The sequence below is a fragment of the Caretta caretta genome, chromosome 10 (genome assembly GCF_965140235.1).
Source record: "Caretta caretta isolate rCarCar2 chromosome 10, rCarCar1.hap1, whole genome shotgun sequence".
In the NCBI taxonomy this organism is placed as follows: Eukaryota; Metazoa; Chordata; order Testudines; family Cheloniidae; genus Caretta; species Caretta caretta.
The window spans coordinates 18,457,016-18,477,409 of record NC_134215.1 but is presented as its reverse complement, the minus strand read 5'-3'; the positions used below and the strand labels follow the sequence as shown (position 1 = coordinate 18,477,409).

The window sequence follows — 20,394 nt, the reverse complement described above, 5'->3', positions numbered from 1 at the left end:
TGTCTCCAAGTTCCTGGGGGCAATGGGAGGGAGAGCCTCTCAGCTGTCCCACGTTTCCTGGGGGCGAGGGAGACGCCACCGTTCACAGCCCCCCACATCTAGGAGAGGAGAGTCTCCCATTCACAGCTACCCCTCAGTGGGTACTTTGCCCCTTGAGCGGGCGCCTGCCTCAGTAGTTGCCACAGGTACAAAAACCATTCAGAGACACTGGTCCATAAGGGCACAGCTGCAACGAGCACAGGCCTGTGGCCAGCCCAGAAGAGGACTATGGACGAGCAAAAAGAAAAGAAAGCAGCAGAGTGGAATTAAAGGCCAAGCAAGTGGGGGGGATGGTGATAGTTGTGCCTGGGCAGAGCAGCACCCTCAGGTGGCTACGCCAGGAACACTCAGGGAACACCACATGCCAGAGAGATGCATCGTTCAGGAAAGCACGTTGGGGGGTGGTTTCAGAGTGGTGTGGACAGAGCCGATCTGGCACACACTGCACGGTTTGGCCATAGCGGACGCACTCCCCGTGCTTTTGGCAAATGGAAAAGCAGCTATGGGCAGTAGCGGAATGGGTGGATGGAGCTAACAGGAAGGGAGGGCCAACAGAAGAACAAACAAAATGGATACACAACCACAGAACGGTCTGAACTTCAGCTAAACCACTTCAAGCTTTCAAAAACCATGAGTCATGCCTCCACCAATTATCAGCTTGGTAGAATGGTCCCATCGTGTGTAATTTTACAATGAGATTTGATGTTTGATTTAGTCATTTGTCTCCAAGGAGCTGAACCTTTATGCAAGAATTTCAGCTTTATTTTAAAAAGCAAGTTTTAAGCCCTCCTGATTTTGGAGAGGAGCTTGAAAACATGATTTGAGTGTACCTAAAGACTCAGACACCTGAAGGTAAATAAAAAGAAAGAATGGTTACTTACTTTACAGTGATTGTGGTTCTTCAAGATGTGTTGTCTATAGGAATTTTACTTTTAATGCACACATGTCTAAGATCAGATTATTTTGGTATGGGGCAGGAGTAGTCAATTTTTTGTCAAGGTCCAAATGTCATGGTCAAGGTATAGTCAAGGTCCAGACTGCAGAGAAAATAATTTTAAAGAAATAACAAGTAAATAAAAAGGTATTGGGGGTCTACTCAAAAGTGCCTGGCAGTCTAGATTTGGCCTGCAGTCTTCCTAGGGATTAGTGCTGGTAGGGGGACTAGTGCTGCCTAGGGACCTATGCCCTAGACGTCGTCACACACGCACACCCCCTCTCTGCTCCCTCCCCACACAAAGGGCAGAACAGGTCCAACCATCCCTCAATTCCTTTGTCAATAAAGATTTCTAGGGGAGGGGGCGGTGTAGTAGTGTGAATGGAAGACAGGTCATGGAATTTGTGTGACCAACACACCTTGAAGAACCAGCTTTACTCTAAAGCAAGTAACCATTCTTTATTCTTTGAGTGATTGTCCACATGGATTCCACTATTGGTGATTAACAAGCAGTTGTCTGTTTGCTTGGAGGTGGCAGGAGTGCCAGTTAAATGATGACTGCAGGACACCCTACCAAAATGGATACCAATTGGGAAGCCTCTGCCTAGAGTGTCTTGTAAAAGGGTGGAGTGAACTCCACAGCTAGCTGCCCTTCAAATTTCAGAAATAGGGACGTTCTTCAAACAGGCAGCAGAGGCAGCTTGAGCGCTAGAGGAAGAAACTCTAATGGGTGCATGTGGATGGAAGTTTGCTAGCTCATAATGTGTTTTTATTGAGTCAGAGACCTATTTCAATAATCTTTGTGAGAATATTGCCTGACCTTTAATCCTCTCAGAAACGGCCATGAATTGTCTAGGTGTGTTTCTGAATGATTATCCTGTTAACGGTAATACAACAGGGCCCTTACATCATCAATGCTATGAAGTTTAGCTTCCCCTGGCGTGGAGAGGCTTGGGGAAGAAAACTAGGAGATGAATAAATCGATCCATACGGAACTCAAACAACTTTGGCCAGTAATTTGAGATGAGGCCTGACAGTGACCCCACCTTTATTAAACAATGTATAAGGGGGAGTTACCCTGAGGGCCTGAATCTCTCATACTCTTCAAACTGACGTAACGGCTACTGAAAAGGCAGTCTTCATTGGAAGTGGTAGAGGGAATAAGTTACCAAGAGCTCAAAGGGTTGGGAAGGGCCCATTAACCCTATTAATACTATATTGCGGTCCCAAGAGGACCACTCCTGAACTGGGGGAAAAAAAGAACACAAATAAGGCAACTAAGGAATCTAGACACTATAGAGCAGTGGTCACTAACCCATATATCGCGATTGACTGGTCGATCCTGGAGCCTCTGCCAGTCAATCGTGAGCTCTGGCTGCTAAAAATCCAGCGGCACAGCGGAGTTAAGGCAGGCTCCATGCCTGCCCGACGCCGCTCCCAGAAGCGGCCAGCATGCCCCCGCAGTTCCTGGGGGGTGGGGTGAGGTGGGGTGGGCGAGGGCAGAGATCTCCGTGTTCTGCCTGGAACTACCACCCCTGCAGTTCCCATTGGCCAAGAACAGGGAACTGTGGCCAATGGGAGCTGCAGGGGCAGTGCTTCCAGCCAGGAGCAGTGGACGGAGACCCCTGTCCCGCCACCCCCTCAGAGGCCATGGGGGCATGCTGGTCGCTTCTGGGGGCAGCGTGGGGCAGGCAGGGAGCCTCCACTATGCTGCTGACTGGGAGCCACCCAAGGTAAGTGCCGCCCAGCAGGAGCTCACACCCCAGCCCCGAGCCCTCTCCTACACCCCAAGCCCCTGACCCAGCCCTGACCCCCTTCCCAGAGCCAGCACCTCAAACCCCCTCATGCACCCCAACACTCTGCCCCAGCTCAGAGCCCCCTCCTGCACCCAAACTCCCTCCCAGAGCTTGTACCTCTTACCACCTGGTACACCCCAGACTCAGTCTGCCCCAGATTCAGCCCAGAGCCCCCTCCCACATTCTGAACCTCTGGGCCCCCTCCCAAACCCCAACCCCTGTCCACACCCCCTCCCAAACCCCAACCCCTGCCTCAGCACAGTGAAAGTGAGTGAGGGTGGGGGAGAGGGAGCGATGGAGGGAGGGGGGATGGAGTGAGCGGGCCGGGGCAGATCCTGGGTTGCACTTAAATTCAAAAAGTGATCTTGTGCATAAAAAAGTTGGAGACCACCCCTGTAGAGTAAAATACAAACAAACCCACACTGTGGTCCTAGATAGAGTGATGTGAAGATAGAGCTGCTAAATAGACTCCCATGCAACTAATAGAAAGTCCAGATTTTTTCTGAACTATTTACTAGCCCTATATGGCTGAAAAGGGTGTTTTCGAGACAGCTAGTGATGAGATGCTGAAATAAAATTCTTCCACTTAGGTTTATAAGTCAGTCTAGTTGAGGCTTTTGTGCTTTAGGGTAGAATGTGAACTTTAGGTTCTTTTGGTGGATGTTAGCCAGCCAGTATCCAGGCGTCAGTTGTAACATTGCAGTGTCCAGTTGTAGTTTCACAGAACAACGGTCAGATCCTATGCTAGGCAAAGTGATCAGGGGACTGCGGTGAGAGGTTCATCAGATCCGAATAGCAGAACTGCCTGACCCAGGCCAGGGTTATCATAATCATGTATCCAGCATCTTGCCTTGGTTTCCTCAGATTGTCAGTATCATGAGGACTAGGTGGAAGACATAGATAAGTCCTGGTATCCAGGGTATAAGAAAGGCATTTAACAGGGAGCCTAGACTGGAGCCTCCTCTGGAGCAGAACACTTGGCATTTTTTGTTCTGGTTCCTGGTAAATAGATCTAGTGATGGGTATCCCTACTTGCAAAAGTTTCTCATGAACACTGGGTCCTTTATCAGCCACTCATGGTTGTCTGAGAATTGGCTACTATTGTGATTTGCCATCAAATTCTGGGTGCCTGGAAAATGTAGGGCCTTGATGAACACAAGTAGTCCAGAACTGAATGGCCTCCTGACCAAGCAAAGATGACTTAGCTCCTTCTTATCTATGTGATCTGTCACCACTTGGATTTTGGATCCATGGAGTAGAGGTATCTCCATCCTGTACTCTGCCCCTCTCCTGCCAGCATAAATCCAGAACCCACATCCTCTGCAGCCACCGCCTCCTCAGCTCTGGTGACATTTGCCTCAACCCTGACCTTCCTTCCATCCCCACCTTCTCCATGTCCCACACCTGTCTCCACCCTTCTCATGCCATCATTCCTAACCTTATGCCCATCCTTCTTCTTTCTCTCTCCCTCCTTCTCTTCGCTTTCCATTTCTGGAACATCCACTTCATCTTGAAAAAGATCGGTCATCCATGACCTCTTAATATATCTCTCCCTCCAGCTCCTGGGTCTCACAGTGGTCCTTTTGTCTGACACTGCCTCTGCAGCCACACTCCCCACCTTGGATCAGACCAGGTGAGAGTGTTGGGCTTCTCCTGTCCTCTTCCTGCCACTTCCAACACCTTCTCTCTTCCCTATCTTTCTCCTCTTTTGAACAGCACTGCATCTAATTCTCCACCCCTTTTCCCCCTCCTTTTTGCTGTCCTCTACAGTCCTTCCCATCAGCCTTCCTCTCTGATTTAGATTCCTGGCTTGCTCTCTTCCTCTTGTGCCTCACAATCTTCAAGTCTTTCATGTTGACAACTTACTGGACTCCTTAGCTACACATTTCCTCACCAGCACCTCTTCATTCAACCTGCAGCCATGGTTCAACTCTCCTACTCACCGAATGGGCTTGGACTTGGTTTTGACCAAGCTCTGCTGTCTCTCTGACCTCTCTGGTGCTCTCAGCTGGTCTCCCTCAACATCGTCTATCAACCCCCTGCCCCCACCTCATGCCCTATTTCTTGGCCTTTCTGTGACTTGCTTTCCATCAGCGTTGAATTGTTTGCTCTCAGCGCTCTCCTCCCTGCCTCTTTTTCCTTTCTTCCATTGATACAGCTGTTGATTCTCTCCATGCTTCACTCTCCTCCACAACTTGACTCTTTTGCCGCTCTCTCCTATCACAAGGTCTGCCCTCCAAACTCCCAGCCCTGGCTCATCCCCAACATCCACTTCCTCTGTTCTTGATCTCGTGCTGCAGTCTATCTGGTGGAAATCCCCTGATCAGGCGGTCTTGCTCCATAACAAATTAATTCTCTCCTCTTTCAGTTCTCCCATTTTCCTAGCTAAACAGTTCTACTTCAACTTCTCTGCCTTTTTGCCACATTTGACTCACTCCTCAAACCTTCCTTCCTACTTCCATTTTTCTTTGCACAGGATCTTGCTGATTTGTTTCAAGTGGAAACTGACAAAAGACAATGTGACTTTTCTCCTCCCCTCAAATCGCCTTGAATTCCCCCTTACAACTCTCTCCTCTTACTCCTCAGTCACGGACACACAATTTCTTCTTCGAGTGATTACTCATACCGCTTCCAATTAGGTGTGTGCACTCTGCGTGCACAGTTGTTGGAAAGTTTTTCCCCTAGCAGCACCCGTCGAGTTGGCTGTGGAGCCCCCTGAAGTGGCACCTTCATGGTGCTCCATATATGATCCTGCTGACCCGGCGCCTCCTCAGTTCCTTCTTACCGCCAGTGACAGTCGTTGGAACTGTTGCATCTTGCTCAGCAAGTTCTACCATGTTTCCCTAACTTTGTTTGTTTCTTGTTCTCTGTACTTATTAGTTAGTTCTTAGTCATTAGTTAGTAGTTAGCAGTTGGGCTGGGGAGTTTATCCTCTATCCTGACCGCTTTTCCTTGGGAGGGCTTACATGCCCAAATCCCAGGGGTTCAAGCCCTGCAAGTCCTGCAGCAAGCCCATGCCAACGGGCAACCCCGACGACACTTGTCTGGGGGAGGCTCACCAAGCCGACAAGTGCAAGAAGCAAGGGAGGAGCAGCTTTCTGTCCCAGAGGTCCACCCCTCTGGAGCTAGCCAATGGGGTGTGTCCTCGAGAGGAGCATCCAGCGCCGAAGTCTGCGGAGATGGCACCATCGACTTCGGCCTCGCAAGGGGGACTGTCGAGTCCGGTGCCGTTTGACTCCCCGGCCCAGGTCATCAAGGAGGTGGAACTGCTATCCACCCTGGCCACTTTTGAGGCTGTGAGGGACCTCATCGCCATGACAGCGCTGAGGTCACCCACCCTTTACGCCAAGCCTTTGGTACTGCATCAAGTGGCACTGTCCCAAGGCAAACCGGTGATGCTCCATCCCTCAGCACCACGGATAAAATCACGGCACTGCTTGCACTCGCAGCACCGATCCAGGTGGTGCCAGCACTTCCGCTTGTGATGCCCATCTCTGTGTCGATCCCTGTCGCGCAGCAGGTCCCGCTCCTGGTGCCACTCAGGGACCCCGTGAAGCTCCAGATCACAGCATCAATCCAGGTCGTGGCACTGCTCATCAGATCAGCTCCGCTCAGAATCACCCTGGCCATCGCGGTCCAGATCCCAATCTTCAGACGGGATCTAGATACTCCGAGTGGGGTTGGCACTGGTTAGGCCGTGAATGCTCTGTGGTGGAGGCAGGACCGTGGCCTGCACAGTGGCAGGGACCAGCGCAGTGGCCATTTTGAACCCCCTGGGCATACCACAAAGCCCAGGGCACCCAGTCTGAAGGCTCCCAATCGTCCACCTCTGAACCGCAGGTGCTGGAGGCTTCCGCCAATCGCCTCACCCCTGAGGTGCCGAGGAGGTGCCATGCCCGCACCCCACCCCCTGTGGAACCAACTCCAACTCCAGTTCCTGAACAGGACCCTGGTCTTCCTGGTTCAGCCAGCAAGACAGGACGGGAGGTCCCTGAAGAGCAGGAGGACCCTGTTCCCCCATTAGCCTCCTTGTCGTCCTCCCCAGACGAGGCCGTTGCAGGCACTTCTGTCTCCGAACCGCCCTCCATAGACAGCCGTGCCCACCAGGACCTCCTTTGCAGGGTGGCACGCAACATGGGTCTGCAGGCCCAGGAGGTGGTGGAGTTGGAGGATCCGATGGTTAACATCTTGGCCCTGGAAGATCCTTCAAGGGTGGCTCTGCCCATCATTAAGTCCATACAGGCCAATGCCAAGACTGTCTGGCAGACCCCAACCTCCATCCCTCCCACCGCCAAGTACGTTGAGAGGAAATACTTCATGCCATCGAAGGGGTACAAATACCTCTTCACACACCTGCAGCCTTGTTCATTGGTGGTTGCAGCAGTGAACGAGAAGGAGAGGCACGGGCAACAAGCCCCAGCGCCTGATGCCAAGTGCCTGGACTTCTTTGAGCATAAGGTGTACTCGACGGGAGTGAGGGGGGAGGGCAGTTTCCAACTCAGGATTGCCAATCAGCAGGCAATTCTGAGCTGGTATAACTTCAACTCCTGGAACTCGTTACTCAGGTTCAAGGAGTTCGTGCCAACAGTGTCCAGGGAGGAGTTTGGAGCGATAGTGGAGGAGGGCAAGGCAGTGGCACAGACCTCTTTACAAGCCCCACTGGACGCTGCGTACTCGGCGGCGCGCACCTTGTCCTCCGGTATCGCCATGAGGCATAGCTCATGGTTGCAGGCCTCACAGCCAATTGTCAAAGTAAGGGTAAATCTGGATATCCCGATGCCTGAGGTAAGACGCATCACCGACATCCACTTCGTAAACACCCTTGGGGTTGTCGCCAGGCCGAACAGGAGCACCGCAAATTGGTAGTGAGCAGACCCCACCATGAAATGTGGGAAACCTCTGTGCCTGTGGAATGTCGATACATGAAAGTAAGCGTCCTTCAAATAGAGGGCAGCCTACCAGACTCCTGGATTTAGGGAAGGAATAATGGAGACCAGGGAGACCATGCAAAACTTCGCATTTGTTGAGGTCTTGCAGGTCCAGGATGGGCCTTAGCCCCCCTTTGGGATTAGAAAGTAACAGAAGTAAAAACCCCGGCCCCTGTAATTTAGAGGGACCTCCTGCATAAGCAGACTATCATGAGAGGGGTCCCTGAAGAGGGACAGGGAAGCGGTGTGTGAGGGGGAGACAGAAAAACTGGAGGGTATAATCCTGAGCCACAGTGCTGAGGACCCAACGGTCCAAAGTTATAGAGGCCCAGGCAGGGAGGAAAGGGGAAGCTGGTTGGAGAAACGCCGGGAAGCAGGATCCAGGACACAGGCTGGCAGGTTGCTCGAGTGCATCCTCAAAATGCCCGCTTACCACCCTGTTGGCTGCAAAGAGTTTTTTAAAAGTAATACTTAGCACTTTTATAGTGCTTTTCATCTATAGATTTCAGAGCATTTCACATAAAAAGAGTAAATATTATATCCATTTTATTGATAAGGAAATGGAAGTCAGAGAGAATTTAAGTGACTTGCCAGGAAGGCACTATGGTAAGTTAATGGCAAGGTTGAGCATAGAACCAAGGTTTCCTGACTCCCAGCGTGGTGCCTCTCCAGCAGGCCATGCTACCTTTTCTTAGTTTCCTACAAGACTAGTATAAAACCCCATTGATTACAAAAACCTAATTTTGACTAGATTTCAAAGGAAGTTGAGAAATTACTGTATAACCGTGGGGACAATTAATAGGGCATGTTAGCCCCAAACTGATAATCTTCACTTATGGGGTTAAAAGTATGTCACAGCTGTTAATCATAGATTGAATGGTTTTTTTCCTTTTAAAAAATGTTTTAGGATATTCACATGTTAAGACTGAAGACTAGACTGGTGAAAATGTAATGGCTTTTCAAGCTATTAGTCCACCAGGGCAGTACAGTACAACCATGCAATGGGAAACAGCCCCAACAAGGCACTCCAGACAACTTAACTACCAGGGATCAACAAAAATGATTTTTATTAAATATGTATGTAAAGTTGCTAATACAGCTGCATTAAAGGGTCTTTCCTATTGATCTAGATAGTCAAGAAGGAAAGCTAAAATAGGCAAGATCATGAAGCACCTACAAAGCATTAAAGGAAAAGGAAAAAAGTAGATATTGGCTTAGCAAAGGCAAGTTTGATTACTGGAAAACGTGTTCACAACTTCATAATTTTACCTTGAGTTTTATGACTTGATATTTTTATCATAGTTTCATCAAAGTATATTTAAGGTTATATATTATGGGCCCCATTACCACAGTAGCTGAGCACCTCACAATCTTGTAGCATATTTATCTTAATAACACTCCTGTGAGGTAGGGAAGTATTATCCCCATTTTACAGATGGGGAACCAAGAGACTCAGGGACTTATTCAAGATCACACAGACAGAGTAAGGAATTGAATCAGGGTCTCCCAAATCCAAGGTTAGCACCCTAACCTCTGGACTAATACTTCCTCCATCTATGTGAACTTACAGTGCTAATTCACATTAGACTTGGAACTGGTACTGTAACTTTTTCCTGTACCAAAGTTCCACTATCAATATTTGTTTTACAACTGAAAACTACAAAGCCACTTGGAATTTAACTTTTATGAGAAATTAATTCACGAGGACCTGAAAATGGTGGCTTAATGGCCAGTGTACTGAAGGTAAAACCTATGGGTAAAATTTTCACAAGTTACAAAGTACAGCTCCAATTATCTTAGCTGAGGAAAATGCACGTGATGGAATGCATTTTCTAAATAGACAACCTACCCTAAATTCTATTACTGATGGACAATCTTCACTCATTGATATATTTGGCTTTCCATAACGAACTCTGTACAACTTTTCATGAGTGAGGTACCCGAGTATTCAGATTCTAATATTTAAACTGTATTGTTAAAATTGTATTCACCTCAATTTGGGTTATTGCTGATCATGTACTATATGTATCTTATGACTTTTAAAACAAACTTTGTATTTGTGGATAATCTAAGCACTATGCCCAGGTATACAGACACTATTTTCTTAACCTGTATATTATATAAATTTAACATTAGCTTTAATCACATTTTTAATTCTGGTTTTGCATAGCAAAGCTAAACAGCTTTTCCAACCTGCAGAAAATAATTCTGTTTTTAGTATGCCCTGAGGAAAAATTAGGTATTGAATGTCAGTTTTGTTAAAGGATTATTCCATAGTTTACTTATGTATATGGCTTTGTATCAAAAGATATGCTATTGTTGGCCCTTTATGATCCAAGTGGGTAATCAAAGTTCACGGCTTTGTGGGTTTTCAGTCGGAAACAGAAATTGGTGGTAGCTCGGTATTTATTTACTGCAATCTTGTTTATTTACAAGGAATGTACAAAGTCCTGTATCTCTGTATGCAGAGGGAACCAATAAAAAAAAGGATAAGTTTTTTTTTTAGCTTACCAGCTCCCCAAACCACATTAGCCAACACCAGACCCAAAAAACTTTCTCTGGGGGTCATTGTGCTCACAGGCTACTGGTTAGCTTTCTTTCCTTTTTTCCCCCCGTTGCAACGTTGGATGGCATTATGGGATAGAGAAAGTTATAAGATGGGAACTTGATCCCTTGCTCCTAGTCACTGCTGTGCTACTTGTTTCTGCCCCAAAATGCATTGTGAAAATGTCCCAAGAATGGGCCAGGTAGCGGTGAGTGGCACTGGGATACCTACCTGTGCATTGACACAAGCACTCATGGTGCGCACACACAGTGCCAACAAAGTAGCCATGTGTGCTCATGCACAAGTGATATACCCACTCTGGCAGCTTTATGTCAATGTCTCTTTTCTGGGCGTAGGTTCTACAACACAATCAGAGCTGGGCCACCTAAATTGGTGGCTAATTATACCCCTTTCTGTCCCTCTTCCCAGTCATTCATTTGAGTTATGTTGAACTGAGTCAGATAAGCCTCCAAGAGAGTTTTCCCCTCAAAGATAGTGGGGCTTTTGCATCATTTGAGCTGAGACAACCTGATCTCTCCCCTCAGGGCATATGTGGCTTACAAATGGGGTGGAAAACCATTGTAAATGTCTGGTCTTATCCAAGTCGACTGGTTGGCTCAATTCCTCATTCAGGTAATTATCTTCCACTGTGGTCAGTGAGTGACTCTGATTTCCTTCTGCAGCTGAATTTTCAGCTCAAGTTCTTACTGCAGTTCATCTCAGTTAGCAAGTTCCAAACTGGACAAAGCCTTTTTCGTCTGCATTATTTTGTGGAAAAACTTCTAGTCTAGGGCAGTCAGATTACTGATCACCTCATCAATCTGTTTCACCATTCCATCCTGGGTGTGTTGCAGCTGGGTTTCCTCAATCTGTCCGGGCACTTTGTAGCTGCTGCTCCAACAGGGATCTAATCTCAGCCTGCAAGCCATCTCTGAGCCCTTTCTGGGAAACCTCCAGATCTTGTTTTAATTCCATTGGCAAAGTCTCCAGTTCCTGTTTTAGGTCTTACAGTAGCAGCCGTGTTAGTCGGTATTTGCAAAAAGGAGTACTTGTGGCACCTTAGAGACTAACCAATTTATTTGAGCACTTATGCTCAAATAAATTGGTTAGTCTCTAAGGTGCCACAAGTACTCCTTTTCTTTTTGTTTTAGGTCTTGTTTTCAATCCTGCTGGCCGTTTCTGATTTCCACAAGCCACTCCATTTATTTGGTCCATCTTGGTTCAACAGGATACCAGCTCACAATCTCTCTCCTTGAAAAAATGAATCCCACTCCTGACAACAGTGAAGCCCCTTCTGAACTGAGCAACTAGTCAAAGTTCAGGACCCTGGGGATATAGAAATTGGGGGTTTCTTTGATGCATTCTTGTTTATTTACAAAGTCCCACGTCTCTGAATGCAGAAGGAACCAAGAACAAAAAGGAGCAGTTTCATAGTTTACCAGCCCCAACCCCCAAACCTCTACAAACAAACCCAGACTCAAAAGCTCTCTAGCTTTTTCCAGAGTCACATGGTGCTCACAGACTATTGCTCGTCTCTTGCTTTTTTTCCCTCTTGCAGTCTTGTCTGTTCCCAGTTTCTTTCTGTGTTCTCTTACACCCACACCTACACCACTTGGTCATAATACCCAGTCAATCCCTCTACCCCCGTGGTGCTAGTTTCTGGGCAGACTCTTTTAGGCTTTGTTTTAGGTGTGGCCCCTTAACTGTCTCTTACAACTATCTTAAATGGAGGACTGGTTTATGCATCAGCTTAGAGGTTTAAACTCAGCCCATAATAGAGGTTTAAACTCAGCCCATAACATGGTTTCATCCAGCTCATAAAACTGTCTCATCTTTTAAAACATGTAATTAGATTAAGCTCTCTATTAAGATCTAATTTATAAGCAGATTCTACTGTATACAGATTGCCCTTTAGGTTTTCCTAACTTTATATTGAATCTGCATATTTAACAAGAAAAATGTTTACCACCCTAGTTCGTTGAGGCTCCAATACTACAAAAACTTAGCATGTGAGAAGTCCTACTGAAGCCAAAGTTACACATATGCTTAATTCTAAAGGCCGACATCTGGCACTTGCTGGCTATTTAAGATGATTTTGTTCCTCTCCCTACAACTTACAAAAACAGAAGTAATTTAGAATACCATAGAAGGAAACCAAGAATACAAGCTGATTTTCTTTTTAAACTTTATTCAGTTAGGCAGTAAAGAACCCATCTCCACACAAGCGTTTCATTTCTGGATGGCAGAGGTATAATACATGAGCCACAGGCAAGTGCATTAACCCTCCCCTCCCCCGGCTTCCAAGAAATAAAACAGCATGTATAATACAGTCTTATTACTATGGTGCTCCAATACAGATTGTAAGGTTATTTGAAAGTGGAGAAAAAGTAAAATGGACTAACAGTGTGAGTGTCTTGTTAGGCATACGAATTTTCTTTGCTTTAACATTCAAACACTGTATTTCTTGCAATACATGTCATGGCAGAGAGTTTCAAAAGCATTGATATTGGAATGCATTTGTCAATAAACATAGCCTGTGACTTCCCTACACCTAGTCAGGCAATCAGAATGCATAAAAGGCCATAGTTTTGTTGGAATATCTTACACTTAAAGCATATGTCCATGAAAGATTGGCAAAAGGAGAGTGAACGCAGATCTGCCTAGGACCTACTGAGAAGGCAGAACAGGTAACACATGGTAAATATGTAAAATAATGTATGTTCTTCTTTTACTATGCCTGTTACTTTGTGTTATTTGATTATCACTACTCTAGCTAAAGGACTAAGCTCTCCACTCACAGAAGCAAGTGCAACTCTATTAACGTCAATGAAAATTGTGTCAGCTCATGCAAGTGGTGAACTTGGCTCAAGATATTTAATTATGATTAAATTTTGATTTAAAAAAATCATTTTGGGTAGCTCAGTATTTAAAGTGTGTTTTTACTCTGAAAAGTGGCTAAAATGGCACAAGTTCTAAAGTTCTAAGTGGCTAAAATAGAATTCCAAGTTTATCATCTTTTAATGGCTTTTATACCAAATTTGCTAAGTTTACAAGTAGAGAATCTGGGATCAGAGAGTTAAGCAATGTGCTTTCAGTCTTGGACATCACCACTAGTAATAGATTCTGTAATTGGAACAGAATTGTGCTCAGTGCATGAGCCAGAAAAAGAACCAGCTCTTCTCTTCCATAGTATGGCATAGTCAATATAGTCTAAAGAATAAAACAGTGGAAAAAAATATTTTAGTCAATAGGCAGATATGACAGTACAAACTGGATGTAGATCTGTTAAGTAGATGCCATTTTTATAGAAACTTTTCCGACCATAACCACACTTTGAGTGCAAAGCTGAATTTAAGTAAATCTTGATGGTAAGAAATTAATTATCAATGCATTATTGAACCACCATCTACTGAAGTCCTATGGCAAAGCAAAAATTACTTTGCACAAATCTTTTCAAATGAGTTGAACAAAAATTGGATAGTCCTTCATTTTAATATTATATGTATAGGTCCTGAAAACCACAGTAAACTGAAGCACAATAATTTACAAGTGTAAATTAAAGTATTAAGAAAGTGAATTAAAAAGCATATCACTCTACCTCCACCAGAACAGCACTTTATTGTTTGTTTATCTGTCATCAACAATGTAAAACTCTACTAGATACTCTATCCTGGTTTTTAAAAAGGTAAAGATTACATTGGATTCGCTACATTTTACCAAAGAAACTACAGCAATCACAATAGAATGAGATTTGAGGGACAATTCTGAATTACAAAAAAGTGTACACTGCAAGCAGAGGGAAGTGCACATTAAATCAAATGCCTGCTAGATTCATTACCTTTAAATGCACAGTGACAATCTTGAGAAACTGTACATGATAAAAATCACAGAAATGATTTTAAAGTAACCAAAATTACATTTTGCATTTGATCAGCCAACTCAGAAATAATCAATGAATGTTCAGTATTTTCAGTGCTTTTGGAAAATTTCCTGTTTACCAAACAAAAATTATGTTGTTAATTTGACTAAACTGTGAAATACAAGGATTGAAATAAAAAGTATATTGGAAGTACACCTTAAACTACAAGAATAAGCCAAGGGGGCGGGACAAGAGGAGAAAAAAAGGGAAGATACAAAAAGGCTTTTTCTTCTATCTCAGAAGTTCTTCCAATGTAGTGTGTATCTGATACAGCTCTTTGCTTTCAGTCCATTTCTGAAGTTCATATCTTGTAGCCTTTTGTATACTAACTGGTCAACTCAACCAGCTCTGTTGCCAACCAACAAGAGTAACAAGAATCTAAATGCATCAAATCTCCCTTTGCTGTGATTTCTTCACGGCCCCATTTTTCTGTTTTTCTTTGAACAGGGTTTGATGTTTCCTGAATTGTTCACAGGGTCAGGTGGAATTGAGTTCCAATCACTCCGCGGTTTGTAGCATTCCGATTTCTTTTCTGCAGCTAACCCCCTGACACGTTTGCAGTTCTTCTGTAGCAGAAAGACAACCGTGTTGTTCAGGCGGTGAGCTTTCACCCTTGACCCTGGGGGGGTTGCAGACCATTGTGTTAAGCATATCCCTGAGTGCAGCTATCCTGCAGGATTCACTTCCCAGTGCACCGAGATTTCCTAGGTTTCCTCAGATGAAGCCCCAGTATGCATCACCACCGGCTGTGGTGCAGCTATGGATGCCTGAGGCCGAGTTGATTCTGGTGGATGTCTGACGTTGCTGAACCAGACTGATCTGCTTTCTTCCTATTCATACCCAGGCTGTCCAACCTTCATACAGCTGAGCCAAGTTATCTAGATTAGTTGCTTCCTTAATCACAAAGTCAACCTATTTAAGAGACAAATAAATAAGTTATTAAAACTAGTGCAACTGAATGTATTTTCATATAATAGTTAACTGTTAAAAGTACTTCCTAACTAGGCCTTAACATTTAGAAACTTTTGTAGGGAATTTCTAAGTAAACTTTAAATATTCAATTAATTTATTCATACAAATTTACATAAGAACAGCCATACAGGATCAGACCAATGGACCATCTAGCCCAGTATCTTGTGTTCCGACAGTAGCCAATGCCAGGTGCTTTGGAAGGAATGAACAGAACAGGCAATCAATCCTCTGTCTACTCCCAACTTCCGGAGGTCAGAGGCTAGGGACACCCAGAGCATGGTGTTGCATCCCTGACTACCTTAGCTAATAGTCTTTGATGGACCTATCCTCCATGAACTTATCTAATTCTTTTCTGAACCCTGCTATAGTTTTGGTCTTCACAACATCCCCTGGAAACAAGTTCCACAGATTGACTGTGTTGTGTGAAGTACTTTCTTTTGTTTTAAACCTGCTGCCTATTAAACAAAGTTTCAGGAAAGGAAAGACCAAGTGTCCTCTTTAAAGCCCCAGTGCTGCAAACATTTAAGAACATGCTCAGCTTTTTATATACATAAATTATATGGCCAGAAATGATCATTACAATCATCCAGCACCTCCTGCATAGCAGGCCATAGGACTTCCTTGAATTCCTGTTTGAACTAGATAGGTTCCATTGACTTCAAAGGCACTACTTAGGCGTGTAAAATTAAGCATTTCTTTGTAATGCTGAAATTCACAAGGAAATTATGCCCTTTATGTTACTCATTAAAGACATGGAGCTGCAAAGCTATGCACAAAAGGCAACAATTCTGATGCATGAAAAAAAGGAATACAATATAGTTCACACTTAGTTGTGTTGGCTCTGCAGAGCTAACAAGAATGAGAACTTTTGGGTCACTAAAGTAAATACATATAACATAGGCAGCACGATGTTCAGTAAAAACTAAATGGAATATTACTGATGCACTTGACACCAGAGCCTCCCTACTCTGCAGTGACTCTCTGCATATATAACCTAAACCTGCCGTGGGTGCTTTTGCTCCCACATTGTATTGCAAAGGCACGTCTAATTTGTTGTTCACTATCACACGCCCCTCTTCCTGCTCTCCCAAACTAGATCTAGTGTAGCAATACTGCTTCCCATTTTATCCCTCCCACTGACCCTCTTTTCCATTAAACAACCAGGACAGAGCACAATATTCCAATGTGGATTAACCAATCCTAAAACCACTCACTGTAGGTTTCAGTTTTGCAGTCAAGCTTTAACAAAAGATAAATAAGTAAATTGATAATTTATTGACAAGTACTGTTAACAAGGACTGTTACTTAAACTTTTACGAAATTCAACTCACCTGTTCAGCAACAGACATTCTCCTGTTGGGATCCACATCTCGGCCCTCTAACTTGGCTTTGACTCGCTTCCACACACTAACTGCATATGAATTCCTTTCTTGCACTGCTAAAAATGCAAATTCAAACAATCAGCTACATTTAACAGTACATATAGAAGCACGTTAACACATTTTACAACAATTTTTACTCCACTATTTACCCTTTCCTGTTTTCGGGTCCCTGACGGCCTTTTTAGGACTACAGGCGACACTTTTGCCAGTTCCTGGAACTGTGCTTGGAGGCGTATCTGCTGACGTAGCAAGATTTTTCTGAACTGGCTTTCTTGCATTCTGCGACATGACCTCTGTCTGGGTCTTCTGTCCTGTATTGCTACGCACAGCTGTAAATATAATGTTTAATCATTTGAGCAACAGAATGTAGAAAAGTATTACTAAAACGGATTTGTTTTTACACTCAAATTTAAATGTAAAAATTAAAATTCTAAATAAGAGGAAATATATATAAACAGGTCAGTAACTTGCTAGTTCTCTAAAACAAGTTCCTGGGAGATGATTAGCAGCCAGGGTATTCCCATTAACAACTAGCATATGAATGAATAAGCAAATTCAACTCCATTGTCCTGGGATTTGGATTCATGACACTAAATAGATTTTTTTTTTTAAATTGTAAATTGGCCTTCTCATCCCATTCACAAATCCTGTCCAACTACTAAACAGCTGCATTAGCCTTGTCACACTGCTCTCTTCTGCCCCTTAAGTCTCTGATTTTGTCTTTTTCATCTCCTCTCTCCAGCTACTATGACCTTTCCCTCCTCCCCTTCTTTCTTCTGCACCCAGCCTGAAGCTACCTGTCTCTCAAGGCAGCTTCACCTTTACTAGCTAAGCAGATTACTGGCCTTTTGGTTTCCCATCCACCTTTTCTCCATATGCTCCTCTACCTCAGAGGCCTGAGGAGAACGTGGCACTCCAGAAACTTTTCTTAACTGGGCCATTTGTGAGACAGCCTGGTCTAAGTTGCTTGCAGTCACCTCCATATGCCTACAGCACACACACCTGCTGTGAATGTACATTACTATTGAACTGTGCGTGCAGAATGGACTGAAGGAAGCTGTAGAAATGGTTTACAAGGCAGATCAATGTTAATTTTCAAAAAAAGTTATCCTTTAGTATAGAATTTGTCATGCTTATTTTCAACCCCGACAAAAATTTGGAAAGTCTGAATGAACATTCGATCAGCTATTTAAGAACTGTCCTTTCAGACTAACAGTTCAAACTGAATTTGGATAAAACTAATATTTTTAATTAAAACTTGGTATACACACACGTAGTCTGTAAGAAATACCTGTTCCACCAAGTTTGATTTTTTTCTCTTTCAGAAATAGGTGTAGTAAGTGTGCCAAAACAGTACACCTGGAGAGATTTAGTTCTTTATTTTTGCTAAAAAATTCTCCATCATGTTTGATTTGATACTTTCCCAAATGTTACCTGCAGCAAAGGTTGGCTGATATGTAGTAGTTGATGTTGGGCTTGAACATTCATTTGATGTATCCGTGACTAAGGGTGATGCAAAACTCACTAGATTATTGTAGACACTAGGAAACATAATAAAGTCAATACAAATATTTATACATTCAGCTATAGTATGCTACTTGAAAATCCCAAATGAAAACCTGAGTAAAAATGAAGTGAAATTCTGCAAAAAGAACTAGAATGGCATGTGTGTCTGGATTTATTTACATATGTAAACAGAAAAGAAAATTCTCTACAACCATACAAAACATATAGCTTTACCTTTGACTCTGTGTTTTGAGTTCTTTCAGGGTGGGAGTTATTTCCTGCAGCATTTCAACATGCTCCTGATTGCGGACCTGACCCATAGCTTGAACTAATGTAAACAAAACTGTCTGAATATTGTCTTGCCATGATTTATATTCACCCAAGAACTGCCTAACACTGTTCTCATAGGGAACATCTTCACCATCTGCCAGAGCAGCTTCTTCATCCTATAAACAAAGAAACTAGGCGTTAAGATTCATGTTTGCTTTGTTCTGTACCTTAGAAAAGCTTAGCAGTTGCCTGCCTCTACAGCCTTTGATGGGTTTTCCTATGAACACCATGTACATAAGTGACTGTAATATCAATATAAGAAAATTTTTCTTCAGATTTATCTAACTTGAAAAGGAAATGTTGGACATGTCCAGCATTTTAAAAAGGTTTGTGCGCGTGTGTGGGTTAAAACAGAAACAGAGACATACGTACAAAAAAGGCAAGCTTTAGGTCTACCAATATCTGATCAACTTGTATCACTCCGACCCGAACCCCTTTACTCAATATACCCTTAAGTAAAATTTCTTTGATCTCAAAGTGTTAATCGGTTCAACCCTATGTACGTGAGCAGGAATCACCATTATTAAATATTTAATTTTAGGGGATACCATGAGGTAGCCTAATATGAATACCCTGGTAATTTTTTTTTCTTGAACACTAGGTAGGTCTTCTGTAACAAAACAATGGAAGTTTTGGGCATTACCTTTGCCATTGCTTTCAGCAGATGTTTGACATCTCCAAGTTGTCTGTTGTGACCAGTGAGCACAGTTTTAATACTATCAACCAGATTCTGAATTGTTTCACAAACTGTTTCTATCTGCTGTTCTTTCTCTGTTTGCACTGCCCTCTGCGTAGACATGTCCTGGGTTAGTTGTTTGTGAGCTGAGAGATGCCATTCAGAGCTACCAATAGGATGTTCAAGATTGGTGCCCTGAAAAAAGAAAATTTTAAGCTCCATCTAGATACAATAATTTACTATACAAGTACTTCCATTTTATGTTTACTGCTAAATGGATTTAACCCAATACCCTTTACTTGCTAAAACAAGCACACAAAACTAGTAAGTGAAAATGAAGTGGAGAAGCCATTCATAAGTTTGGTAATTATGTTGTGTTTTACAATCCGTCTCCCCCATTAACTTTACTCACCACTCTCTGAAGTAAACGTAGCTCCAGGTCAGAGACTGAACTGTTAAACTGTGATGCAAATGAACACATTTGTTGACAACGTTTGATAAGTTCAAACAATGCAGTATCAAGACTCAAGGCTTCTGCTGTTCTAGTGCGTAAACTTTCAAAATGAATTATGTTACTGCAGAGGAAAGTAACCTACAAAGTGGAAAAAGTGAGAACCACCCCAATTAAATTGCATATTACATCAAATAAAAACACAATGAAGCTTCAAGGCTTTTATCTGCAAGTCTACTTCTAGACAAGAGCACTCAAAGCAGGCAGTAGTAACAACTGTGTCAATTCATGGGCAATAACATTATATAAATTTTTCTAATTTAAAAGCAGTTGGAATTCCCAAAAATAGTCAACTGCCCTTACTGGCACCAGAGATTTTCCAAACCCTACCTGTAGCAGGGCTGAACAAACTTTCGGTGAAATAGCTTATAGTACCTGACTTGCTCTTTGACTTTCTTTAAGGACAAGGTTTCTTCTTTCAGCAATAGTGGCATCAAAATCTTGTAGGACTGGGGCTAATGCAGGATTGGCACCTCCTGCCCATTTCAAACGCTGCTCAATGCTTGCTTCAAGTGCTGCTAGCTTCTCCTATATTGAGAAAATGATCAACCAAAAAATTGCAAAAAAACACAAAGACTGGTTTAAAAAAACCCAAAACTCTACCCATGGGACTACCCTTCCTCTTGAAGGATAAGTGTCTCAGCCTTCAGGAGAAGGATGCTTTGTATACCTGGGTATTTAGTCAGAGCAAATTTCCTGCCATCCCAAGCAGAGAATGCTGTGTCTCCTGAGGCAGAGGGATGAAGTAATGGAATAACTACGCAAAAGGTGGGACAGAGAAAGGCAACTCAGACTAACAAGGCCAGGTAAAAGATGTTAGCTCACATTGGCTAATATCCAGAATTATGGTGAGCAA

At 43.6% G+C, this 20,394-nt stretch overlaps 1 protein-coding gene across 2 annotated transcripts in view; it reads right to left on the bottom strand.

The window, feature by feature from the left end:
* Positions 1–12,410: 12,410 nt before the first annotated feature.
* The window catches only part of SMG1 (SMG1 nonsense mediated mRNA decay associated PI3K related kinase), a 119,015-nt gene continuing 111,031 nt past the window's right edge, over positions 12,411–20,394 (bottom strand). For both annotated transcript variants that reach the window (XM_048865858.2, XM_075132746.1), the window contains 8 exons: positions 19,914–20,066; positions 19,440–19,619; positions 18,995–19,222; positions 18,256–18,467; positions 17,950–18,056; positions 16,665–16,844; positions 16,465–16,571; positions 12,411–15,073 (listed from right to left, as the gene is read on the bottom strand). In XM_048865858.2, coding sequence (XP_048721815.2) covers positions 14,996–15,073; positions 16,465–16,571; positions 16,665–16,844; positions 17,950–18,056; positions 18,256–18,467; positions 18,995–19,222; positions 19,440–19,619; positions 19,914–20,066 — 1,245 coding nt within the window. In that variant the 3' untranslated portion in view covers positions 12,411–14,995. The remainder of the gene's footprint in view (positions 15,074–16,464; positions 16,572–16,664; positions 16,845–17,949; positions 18,057–18,255; positions 18,468–18,994; positions 19,223–19,439; positions 19,620–19,913; positions 20,067–20,394) is intronic.